Source organism: Amaranthus tricolor, chromosome 11, assembly GCF_026212465.1.
Source record: "Amaranthus tricolor cultivar Red isolate AtriRed21 chromosome 11, ASM2621246v1, whole genome shotgun sequence".
Classification (NCBI taxonomy): Eukaryota; Viridiplantae; Streptophyta; class Magnoliopsida; order Caryophyllales; family Amaranthaceae; genus Amaranthus; species Amaranthus tricolor.
The window spans coordinates 17,729,816-17,742,181 of NC_080057.1; the positions used below are offsets into that span (position 1 = coordinate 17,729,816).

The 12,366-nt window shown below is 41.6% G+C and overlaps 3 protein-coding genes and 1 non-coding gene across 4 annotated transcripts; all 4 read left to right on the forward strand.

Annotated features, from left to right (window-relative positions):
- The first annotated feature begins 444 nt into the window (after positions 1–444).
- On the forward strand, positions 445–518 carry TRNAD-GUC (transfer RNA aspartic acid (anticodon GUC)). The gene has a single exon. It is a non-coding gene; the product is annotated as a tRNA-Asp (tRNA).
- Positions 519–1,394: 876 nt separating this feature from the next.
- LOC130827022 (60S ribosomal protein L5, mitochondrial-like) lies at positions 1,395–2,117 on the forward strand. The gene has a single exon (XM_057692655.1). It carries the CDS (start codon positions 1,395–1,397, stop codon positions 1,953–1,955), a length of 561 nt encoding a protein of 186 aa, XP_057548638.1. The 3' UTR covers positions 1,956–2,117.
- Positions 2,118–2,620: 503 nt separating this feature from the next.
- On the forward strand, positions 2,621–7,492 carry LOC130827013 (cytochrome b). The gene has a single exon (XM_057692646.1). The coding sequence runs from the start codon at positions 2,953–2,955 to the stop codon at positions 4,132–4,134; it is 1,182 nt and encodes a 393-aa protein (XP_057548629.1). The 5' UTR covers positions 2,621–2,952; the 3' UTR covers positions 4,135–7,492.
- LOC130826593 (uncharacterized) lies at positions 4,558–5,052 on the forward strand. Its single transcript, XM_057692172.1, has one exon. It carries the CDS (start codon positions 4,558–4,560, stop codon positions 5,050–5,052), a length of 495 nt encoding a protein of 164 aa, XP_057548155.1.
- Positions 7,493–12,366: the final 4,874 nt, after the last annotated feature.

Consider the following 12,366-nt stretch of genomic DNA (forward strand, 5'->3'; position numbering starts at 1 on the left):
ATTCAGGTCCACTGACTTTTGATTGATTTCTCATTTTTCGGATCTGATTGGAACAATGGAGAAGGAGGAAGACTTTAGCGATTCATAATAGGATATCTTGAATATCTATGTCCCAGAACATAAAAAATTTTTAATGAAGACTAAGACAGGAGTTTCGTGGAAGCCTTTTCTCGGATTTGATTTGAAGTGATCACTTAAGCCTCTTTCTTAGGGCCTTTAAAGAGTGCGACTCTACCGCTTTTAAAAAAGAAAAGGCCTATTTGTATTTGATTCAATTCATGAATTAGCCTACTTTACTATGAGTATACTGGAATTCTATATTATATATATAATAAAAAAGAGTATATCATTCGTCTTTCTGTTACAACACGGCGAAACTAAATGGTTCTAATAAATAGAATGAAAAAAAAAGAAGAATTTTTAGGCTATAGACCTTATTTTCCTGGGATTGTAGTTCAATCGGTTAGAGCACCGCCCTGTCAAGGCGGAAGCTGCGGGTTCGAGCCCCGTCAGTCCCGACCTAGGCGCTGCAAGCGATCAATTCATCTCTCCATCTTCTGTGAAGAGGGGAGAAAAAGAGTAGGATCTAATTCCCAGCGGGAGGATCCTTCTTTTCTTTCGGATTTTTCATCAAAAAAATGGAAATGCAAATAGTACCAATTGTGATGGAAGAAATACATATGTAGGTTGGTACAATGGGAGGTATCACCATATTCAGGATTCAAAGGGATACCCTTCTAGTCTGGCTTTTTTCGATTGTTCCTGATCCGAATAGACATTTTTTTTTACGAAACGCAATGAACTTAAAAGAGTACTTTTCAGATTAAACCTACCCTTTCTTCTAGCTCCGGCCCCGAAGCAAGGGCGAATTTTTATTCCTTACTGAGTGATTTCAGTTCCTCCTGGGTCTCTACTTCACTCCCCAGCCGTCCCGCTTTCTTTAGCAGCCTTAACTTTCCAGCCTTGGCTTGTTCGCAGTAAGGGGCAATCCCCTATGAGATGGAGGCTAGTGTTAGAGCGAGGGACTGCTTTTGTGCTTGTATCACCATGGGCCTACCCATTAGCGCTATCCAAGTGAGAGTCAAAGTGGAGTGTATACGAGTATGCCTATATCTCTGTCTAGGAGTCGAAGCAGTCGATTACTTATGTCTCTTTGAATCGTCTCATCCATGGCGAGTGCTATCATATAAGAAATAAGGGGACGGCTGCATTTAGAAGCGTTCTTTTCATTCAACTATTGTTATCAATCATAAGAGAAGAAAGAAGAGTCTCTTTCTTCAAAGAATCCCGCGCCCTTCTTGGTTGGAAAAAACCAACTAGCAATATCCTACAAGTCTTTTTTCATTTTTCGATATAAGTGAAAAGAGTAGAGACGAAAAAAGAAAAGCCAACTCATGTTTCCCCTCCATTTTCATTACGAAGATGTTTCACGTCAAGATCCGTTGCTCAAACCGAATCACGCCAACGTTATGGACGTTCCTGGATTGTGTGAAATAAGAGTAGTACCAAAGGCAGCACCCTCTGATTTCATAATCAAAAATGGAAAATTGGCTATGGAGATTCCGTGCGGTCAGAAATTGATACGGACACACAGGGGTTCGGTAGGAAAGTCGTTTCGATCCAATCCATTCTTGGGGTCAAATAAAGACAAAGGATATGTCAATGACCTAGCACGACAAAGCACTCTCCGAGGACCTGGAATGTTTCATTTTTTGGTCAGAATCTCGACAGTAATGTCTCTCTTAGATTCTCTGGTGGAAATACGGGAAAACTCCATTCAATTCTCGATGGAAACGGAGTTTTGCGAATTCTCCCCGGAACTAGAAGATCATTTTGAGATCTTCGAACATATTCGAGGGTTCAATGTAACTATTGTCACTTCAGCCAACACACAAGATGAGACTTTACTACCGTGGAGCGGCTTTTTGCAAAAAGATGAGGGAGAAACTCAGTAAGATGTCGGAAAATCGAAATGAGGAAAGACAATAAAGTGCTTTGTTTCGTTGGAAAAATCAACGCAAATACAAATCTCAAATTGACTTTCTAAAACCTACTTCTATAGATAGAAAAGGTTGGAAAGAGTTACTTTTAGAATTCCCTCCCTTTATACTTTTCTAGGGGTACCCTTCCGTTCCTTTGGCAAAGGGCCTAACTACAGCTCTGAGTAACTCCTTGTCTCATTGATCCGAAAAGAAAGGCATAAGTCCCACGTGTACTAAGCCCTTTCTTTTTTCTATTTTTTTCCTTCTCTAAGAGCTAGAATGAATAAAAGCATGAACTCGGAACTTTCCTAATAGTAGACTAAGACCTCTTTCTTGAGTATCTATGATCTCCTTTTCGTTAAAGGAAATCGCGGATTCCCTGGCCGATTGCTATCCTAGCTCTTTCAACATCCGCTCCATCCTCAACTTGGACAGGGGATGCAGCGCGCTTAGCGTCGGAAAGATCCCTCTACGTGAGTGTGCTATAAAACTAGGAGAAGAACAGAACTAAACGGATCAATTCTTTTGACCGGTCGTTTCGAGCTTCCAGTTCTTCTGGATTGCTAACGTGGTTCGATGACGCCGATGGAAGGAACCGCTGGGGATTCATCCAACTTCGATCCCCTAAAGGCAAGTACGTAGGCTATAGAATCCCAAAAAAAAAAAAAAAAAGAGCTCCTTCGGCTCTAAACAGCTACTGTCTTTATTTGGTCTATCAGCTACTCGGCCAGCTACTGACCTAATTGGGAGCTTTTCAGCCAAGGTCGTCGGATTTAGAGGTCCTTTCGCAAGGTAATTCCTATTTGCTTACTTGGAACAAGTAAGGGTCCAGATCATTCCATTGGGAAGAAAGCAGAAGTCATCCATACATATATAGATGAATAGTACCAGTGGCGTATAGGAGGAAGACGGGGAGTGACTGGGGTGGGGAAGAAGAGTTGTCACGATAGAAAGAATCTTGGCAAAGCAAATGAGTATAAGAAACCAACGATTCTCTGTTCTTAAACAACCCATATTTTCCACACTTAATCAGCATTTGATAGATTATCCAACCCCGAGTAATATTAGTTATTGGTGGGGATTCGGTTCGTTAGCTGGGATTTGTTTAGTCATTCAGATAGTGACTGGTGTTTTTTTAGCTATGCATTATACACCTCATGTGGATCTAGCTTTCAACAGCGTAGAACATATTATGAGAGATGTTGAAGGGGGCTGGTTGCTCCGTTATATGCATGCTAATGGGGCAAGTATGTTTCTCATTGTGGTTCACCTTCATATTTTTCGTGGTCTATATCATGCGAGTTATAGCAGTCCTAGGGAATTTGTTCGGTGTCTCGGAGTTGTAATCTTCTTATTAATGATTGTGACAGCTTTTATAGGATACGTACTACCCTGGGGTCAGATGAGCTTTTGGGGAGCTACAGTAATTACAAGCTTAGCTAGCGCTATACCTGTAGTAGGAGATAGCATAGTGACTTGGCTTTGGGGTGGTTTCTCCGTGGACAATGCCACCTTAAATCGTTTTTTTAGTCTTCATCATTTACTCCCTTTTATTTTAGTAGGCGCCAGTCTTCTTCATCTGGCCGCATTGCATCAATATGGATCAAATAATCCATTAGGTGTACATTCAGAGATGGATAAAATTGCCTTTTACCCTTATTTTTATGTAAAGGATCTAGTAGGTTGGGTAGCTTTTGCTATCTTTTTTTCCTTTTGGATTTTTTATGCTCCTAATGTTTTGGGGCATCCCGACAATTATATACCTGCTAATCCGATGCCCACCCCGCCTCATATTGTGCCGGAATGGTATTTCTTACCCATCTATGCCATTCTTCGTAGTATACCTGACAAAGCGGGAGGTGTAGCCGCAATAGCACTCGTTTTTATATGTCTCTTGGCTTTGCCTTTTTTTAAAAGTATGTATGTACGTAGTTCAAGTTTTCGCCCGATTTACCAAGGACTATTTTGGTTGCTTTTGGCGGATTGCTTACTACTAGGTTGGATCGGATGTCAACCTGTGGAAGCACCCTTTGTTACTATTGGACAAATTTCTTCTTTTCTTTTCTTCTTGTTTTTTGCCATAACGCCCATTCTGGGACGAGTTGGAAGAAGAATTCCTAATTCTTACACGGATGAGACTGAGAACACCTGATCAGTGAAAAATTCTTACACCAAGAATTGACAAGCGGATGAGTTTGATAGTTGACAGCGCTAACGAGCAAGAAAACTCCTGCGCGGCTAACGCTAGCTTAGAATAATATAAGCTTTAGCTTGAGCTCTGCCGTTGCTTGTTCTTTCGCGGTAGTTCGGTTGTTGCTTGTTGGCTGCTCAAGAAGTTGGACTAGTTGCTCCTCCGACCCGGAGTGGATTCTAGGCTCGATGAGATGTTAGGTGGGCCTGTTGCGTAGAGAAAGACGAAGAAATCTTCTTTCATGTGATCGAGTTCCTTCGGGTGTGCATCTTTCTTTTCTCCCATTTCTTTCTTGGTCAACAACCAAGCAACTTTCCCTTTCCCATTTTCTAAGTCTCCCCCGGCCCCGGGGGAGCGGAGCTATGAAATAAAGAGAAATACGTTATGAAAAAGAAACTGGCCATTTACCAATATGGATCACAGTTTGATCCAAGCGGTCCCACTCGTTATTCACCCAGCGATTGGATTTATTTTTCCGTTTCGGAGGAATCCTCACCATCCGAACGCAGTACTTCTATAGGGGTCCAAAAAATATGCACAAGTAGTTCCACTTCTGACTCCCATGCTGATTCCCGTGAAGATCTTTTTACCCAGATTTCTTTTGAACTACAACGTCGAATGGATGAGATTGGAATGACACTTCCTGACGGTGTCGATTTCAATTATTTAGAATACCGAGGTCTTGCTAATCTTGTCTCCGAGGCATGTTGGCTCCGAAATCTCTTACTTGAGCTACATTGCCCTCTGAAGCGGGCCACCATAGTTTATTGTGACAATATCAGTGCGATCTATCTCTCTACCAACCCCGTGCAACATCAACGTACCAAACATGTTGAATTAGACATTCATTTTGTGCGTGAAAAGGTCGCATTGGGTTAAATTCGAGTCTTACATGTTCCTTCCCGTTATCAGTTCGCCGATATCTTCACTAAAGGCCTGCCTCGACACCTTTCTCCCAAATCTAACAATATTTTCTTTCTCTTCCGTAAGCTTCGCTTAAGCGACTTCATATCCTCCGTTTGAAGACTCCGAACCAGAGGATTTCAACATAGCATTTGAATTGAAAGTGGCATCTCTACTAAGAATTACTTTCTTAGATTCAAGACTCCACAATCTATAACCTTTTGATTCAGAAGAATAACCAATTCAAATGCATTTGACAGCTCTCGGAGAAAATTTTCCATCATTAGAGCATAAGCGGTACAAGCAAAAACTTTAAGAAAGGAATAGTCAACAGTTGTACCTGACCACAACTCCTCTGGAATTTGGAAGTTGATGGCACTGTGTGGAGAACGGTTGACAATATAAGCCCCACCCCACTAGTTTATCTGCTGTTAGTAACTTGTCCTGCAGGCCGTGGAGACAGCTTCTGTCCATAGATCACGGCGATGCCACAATCCAGCATTAGAGAACATGCAAGGAGCACGCTCAAGAAGAGTTCTGTTCATACGTTCTGCTACACCATTTTGTTGAGGCCTGCCGGGTAATGTTTTGTGTCTAGCAATACCGGCTTGTGCGCGGAACTCTGTAAATTCATCATCACAAAACTCCAAGCCTCGATCAGTCCTGAGCTTTTTCACTTTTCTCCCAGTCTGGTTCTCAACAAGAATCTTCCACTTTTTTAAGATGGACAAAGCCTCATTTTTCTGCCTCAAGAAAGAAGTCCAGACTTTTCGAGAGAAATCATCAATAATGGTCATCAAATAACGTTTGCCAGAATTTGAGGTGACCCTAGAAGGTCCCCAAAGATCAGAGTGAACATAATCGAGAACACCTTTGGTGCTGTGAGTAGCAGTAGAGAAACTTACTTTCTTTTCTTTCCCATAAACACAATGTTCACAGAATTATAGCTTACCCGTGCCGGGTGAACCAAGAAGACCACGCTTGCTCAGGAGATCCATGCCTTTCTCACTCATGTGGCCAAGGCGCATATGCCACAAGCGAGTGAGATCAGAATCAGAAAGTGAGGATGAGACAGCTGCCGATGAACCTGTCACTCTATGTCCCTGCAAAACATACAGACTGCCATTTCAAATTTCATGAGCACCAGGGCACCTCTACTGACCTTCAAAACTCCACCTTCAGCTGAAAATCTGTAACCAAGAGACTCAAGAGTACCCAGTGAAATCAAATTGCCTTTTAAGTCAGGAATATGACGAACCTTAGTGTTGGTCCTGACAACGCCATCATGAGTTTTGATTTTAATTGAACCCATGCCAATAGCCTTACAAGGAGAATCATTCCCCATCAAGACAGTACCACAATCAACAGATTCATAAGTGGTAAACCAGTGCCTATGAGGACACATGTGATAGGTGCAACCAGAATCAAGGACCCATTCATTAAGACTCTTCTTTTCAGAAGTTACAAGTAATACCGAGTCACCTTCAGAGTCAGTTTCAATGAAACTAGCTTCGGCAGATTTTTGAGGTTGTTTCGATTTTTATTCTTTCTCCTTTTTATTTTTCAACTTATAACAATCAGAAATTTCATGCCCTGATTTTTGACAATAACGACAGGTGACATTGGTTTTACGTCCCCTAGATTTAGATCTGAATTTCTTTTTATGGGTACTTCCTCTTTCTTGTGATCTCCCTCAACCATTTAAGCCTTCAGCTCTATCATCAGAATGCACTTCAAGATCCAATTTCTCTTTTTTTTGAGAGTAAATGAGATTGAACATCCTCAAAAGAGAAAGTCTCATTGTTACCATATAACATGATTTCCTTAAAGTGCTTGTAAGAGGGAGGTAAGGAGACAACCAATAAGACAGCTTTATCCTCATCATCAATCTTGACATCTCAATTTTCAAGATCAATAATAATAGAATTGAACTCATTGAGATGAGTTTGGATGGAAGTACCTTCAGCCATACGAATAGTAAAGAAGCATTCGTTGAGACGAAGTTTGTTGGCTAGACTTTTGGTCATGTAGAGAGACTCCAGCTTCAACCATAATGCGGCTGCGCTCTCCTCATGAATGACCTCACGTAAGACCTCCTTGGCTAGACATAGTTGGATCGCTGACAAGGCTTTCTCGTCCAACTCTTGCCATTGCTCTTCTGTCATCGACTCCGGCTTCTTAGATTTTCCATCTAAAGCCCTTTTTAATCCGTTCTGTGTAAGAACGGCCTTCATCTGGACCTTCCAGATACTAAAGCTTATCTTGCCATCCAATTTCTCGATGTCGAACTTGGTGACAGTCGACATAATGAACCTTCAGCTCGGATACCAATTGTTGGGGTTGTGAGTGCGCGCGGAATCAATAAAAGATGTGGAGATTGATAAAAAGAAATAAAGGTGTAAATATGACAATAAAAGTAAATGTAAATGGACACAGTATTTAACGCGGGAAAAATCCTCTAAATTAGAGGTAAAAAAACCCACAAACGACGAGAACCCGAAAAATCCACTATATGAAAATAATGAGAGTACAAGAACACCCAAAGTATTAGGGTGAAGGTTAATCTTACAACTCTCACTATTAGGATAACTCGCAAAGGAGTAGTACAAGAGGGCTAGTGGATTAGTATAAGGAGTGTAATTATAAGGCTTATGGGTAAGGTAAGGTGGAGGAGTAGAAGAGCTCTTGGGGTGGTGTGCACACACCCAAATGCGCACACACACAGGATACCCAAAGACTCCTATTTATAGGAGTAGAGGTCGGTTAATGGATGGTGGTGAGTTGCTTCATAGGCTCTCAACATGAAGAAGCTTCTAGCGCGCAACAAGAGAAAGCATGGAACACGTGCACCATCTTCAATGTAGAGATCACTCCATGTGGCGATCATGCGTGCTCACATGCTTCACAAAGTGTCCAAGAAGACTAGCATTGTACGAGCTTTCTCAAATTCAAGATTAAGCTAGAACCTTCTTGATGCTACTAGCTCCTTGACTTGAAATATCTAGTGATATTTTGAGCACCGACCGCGCGCCAAAGAAATTGGGCCATAAAAGCCACAAACCCAACAGTAAGCTATCATCCGCGAAAAGAGAGATGGGTAATAGGATCAACATGTCTGCCGATTTTCAAACCATGGATATTCTTCCTTTTCTCAGCATCCCTCAAAAGCACAGAAAAGCCCTCCGCACAAATGACGAACAAAAAAGGCGTCAGTCCTTAACTTAATGCTTTGCAAGCACTAAGTAAGTCAACTACCTTTTCTGACTCCTAATCTTTATCCCCTTTTTCTAAAGGCTCGATCGAAGGGCGCCTTTAAAGCGATAGAAATTTTATTACAATAGCATTATATATATTGGCCTAGACCTTCACTTTCTTTCTTCCTGTAACCTAAGCCAATCTTCCTTCTTTGGAATCAAAGCTATTTTCCTGTTGCCCTTTGAGACTCGAGAGGACTTCATGGAATTTTTCTTGCAGTAAGGAAAAAGATTCAAAAATGAACAAGTCTAATGGTCCCCGATACTGCGTTGAATCTTGGCTCAGAAGAAGGCTAGCCTTATGCTTGACTATTTCCAATAAGATAGGATTGGATCTTCTTTATCGGAATCTTGTAAAGAAAGGAATCGAGCCTGCATCTCCGCTATGCCCCATCTGTGCTCTTGGTGGGTATCCTTGCTCACTGCCTTAATTTAGGAGTGATATAAAACGCTTGAACTAATAGAACCAACCGGTGCTACCGACTCTATTCCATATGCCAAAGCTTGGAGTGGGAGTTCCTGAAGGCAGAAGAGCTAGCCCTCCGCATGTTTAGATTAGTTCGAAATCCCCTTGGTGTGAGGGTGCGCCACATGGGAGGCCCTACCGCTTGGTCGGTCCACAAAGAATATTCTTTTATGTAAATGTATCTGTTGTCACGGAGCCTGCGAAGGACATGAACATCCCCAAAAACGTACTTTTTTGAAAGGCAATCCGCAATCAATGAAACTAACTATACTAATTCAGTAAGACCAAGACCTTACATACGGAATACATAATATGGCAAAGCAAACATGGAAAGCACAATCAGTCTCAGTACGAGTGGGGGGCCAAAGTAAGTTCTCTTTAATCGATCAAATAAAGCAATTTTGGCTTTCTAGTCAAAAAGACTAAGGGAAATGTCTCAGGGCATTGGAATTCTAATGAGAAGCACCAGCTTTGGTTGGATCATATCCTATTTACAGAGGCTTAGTAAGCGGTCTAGCAGGAATAGGTTTGATCTGCTTTGCTGTGCTCAATATTGGAAAGGCTTCTATGTATCCAGACCTATTAGCAGCAGCTAAGAAGAAAGGATGATGCCCTTGTTCAACCGCAGGAGGTAGAAAAGAAAGGGCAAGCAGTAATTCAAAATCCATAAAGAATTACCTATGCTCTTATATAAAGATTAAATCGAAAGGCTTGGTAGGGATTCTTTTTTTTTTTACCTATACCTATGGGGCTTAAGGGTGCCCGGTGGAATGTTATTATTTTACTGAGAATGTGGACAAAACTAAACAAGCCAAGCAAAGTGCTTCACTAGCTTCAGACTGGATGGAATTCAGTCTAATGTACTGCTTCCTTTTGCCAGAAGGATTATGTGAGTAAAGAAAGTAAAGAACTACTAGACTCTCCTTAGGAATTCTTGGTGGGGACAGACTGGGAATGAAAAGCAAATTGATTGGAAGAGCTGGGATCATATGTGCTTATAAAAGGGGAAAGGTTTAATGGGGTTGGTTTCTAAATATATCTGATTAAAATCTGGCCTTGTTAGAAAAACAAGGGTGGAGACTGATACAGAACCCTAGCTCACTGGCTGCGCCTTAAAGCCTTTCTCTTAAAATTTTAATATTTTATGGATGCTAAGCTGGGGTCTAATCCTTAGTTTAGTCTTCTCTTCTATTCAAGTGGGTGTACAGGATCAGCAGGAATCCCATGTCCCAAATCTTTCCTCACCCACCTTCTTTGGTCATTTACTCAGGATTTGTTTGAAATGAAGAGTTACCATTGACGCTACGGGAGCAAAAGTGTCATTGTAGTCGATGCCGGCAACCTGCCTGTTCCCAAACACCACAAGACGACCCTTAAGTCGTTCCACAGAGCCATCTGAATTCTATTTCACTTTATAGACCCACCTGCAGCCAATAGCCTTTTTACCAGGCGGAAGATCTGTAACAGTCCATGTGCCATTCCGTTCAAGAGCATCGATTTATCGAGTTGAGTCGGGTGAAAGAGAAGATGTGACAGGGTTTATTAGACGAACCATACTAGTAATATATCCCTTCCATTTTGTAGATGGCATTTTCTTCCGAAGTCCTCGACCAAGATCCCCACATTCTGCAAGACTCCCCCTTACATCCGCGGTATCCATGGACTCGGCAGCACCACTAGGTGGCTGCGGATCAGCATGAGCAGCTGGCGAGGACGCCAAAGTTCTAGGAACATTAATAGAGGGCTGCGTATCAGTAGAATCAGTAGTAGTTGGCAACTCATTGCCGCTGATGACATGCGTCGGTTGCGACCTTTGAGCAGTAGCGTGCATATCATTGTTGGAATTAGGGACAATAACCCCACTAGTACTAAGAGGCACATCAGTAGCGTGCCTTTCATTGCTTGAATTAGGAACAATAACTTCACTAGTACTAGAAGGCACATCAGTACTTCCCCGTACATTAATATCATCATGCTTTGTATAATTATGAGAATCATGAGAATGCAACAAAGATTCAAGCCATAAATCATCCGCAATCTCATCATAGTGCTCCGTATATGGAAATTTGTCCTCAACAAAAAGAAGATCTCTAGAGACAAAATATTCACGTCTTTCTAAATCAAATAACCGCCACCCTTTCTTCCCATGGGGATACCCTACAAAGATGCACTTCCGAGTACGAGAACCAAACTTATCTTTCACCCGAGGTCTATTGTTGGCAAAACAGAAAGACCCAAACACACGTAAAACATCATATGAAGGAGTTTGTCCATATAACATGTCATAGGGAGTTTTACCCTTAAGTAAAGGAGTTGGTGTACGGTTGATCAAATAGACAGCAGTAAGAATGCATTCTCCCCAAAAGGAGATGGGAAGGTTAGCTTGAAAGCGAAGGGCACGGGCTACATTGAGAATATGGCGATGTTTCCTTTCAACTCGGCCATTTTGTTGAGGTGTGTCTACATTTGAGGTTTGGTGAATTATTCCTTGACTTATAAAAAACTCACTTAGTGGCCCTCCAAATTCAGTCCCGTTATCGCTTCTCACTATCTTAATGTCTGCTCCAAACTGCCTCCGCACCATTGCACAAAAATCTTATGAGTTTCTGACTTCTCACGAAGAAGATACACCCAAGTACCACGTGTATAGTCATCAACAATTGTCAAAAAAGAGTGAGCCCCTGACAAAGATGGTCTATGATATCTACCCCATAGATCACAATGAACTAACTCAAGTGCACGAGAGGCTTTATTATCACTCAATGGAAAAGGAAGACGTCTTTGTTTCGCACGATGACAAACATCACAACACCCAACACTATTTTTTTTTCAAAAGAAAAGTTGCAAACTTCAAACAAGTATGATAGACTCCTGTGGGAGGGGTGTCCTAAGCGTTTGTGCCAAAGTTCCGCAGTACTCTTCTTCGCCACCATTACATAGGCACTATGTGTGTTACGCAAATAGTAAATGCCATCTTTATGATCACCTAGTCCGATAAGTGCCCGCGTGGTCGGATCCTGTATCACACAAAGATTCATGTAGTAAGTAATAGCACAACCCGTATTTTCACTTCACTTTTTTACTGAGATCAAATTACATTTCAAATCTGGAACATAAAGTACATTCTCCAGTTTAAGAGATTTACTAATCTCAACATCACCTATTTTCTCAACTTTTAAGCAAGTTCCATCCGGAATGACAACAACTTCGTTAGCACCAGCATTTCGAACATTTTTCAATTTGTTAATGTTGTTACAGACATGGTGTGATGCACCACTGTCCAGAATCCAATTTGACAGATAAACAGAAGAAAATTTCTTACCAGAGAAGGCATCATGAATCATAGTGCCTGAGTTTCCAGTACCAACCAAAGATATAAAATGATTCAATTGACTATTTGGTTGGGATGGCATATGTATCATGTTAGTACAAGACATTCTGTCATTTCCCACAGAAGCGGCACGACCTTGAACAGCAAAGACTAACGCTGATTCAATAGCGGACTCAGGACAACATTCTGCCCCATTACTACCTCTATTATTCACACATTGTGCGTGTTCAATCGGCTGC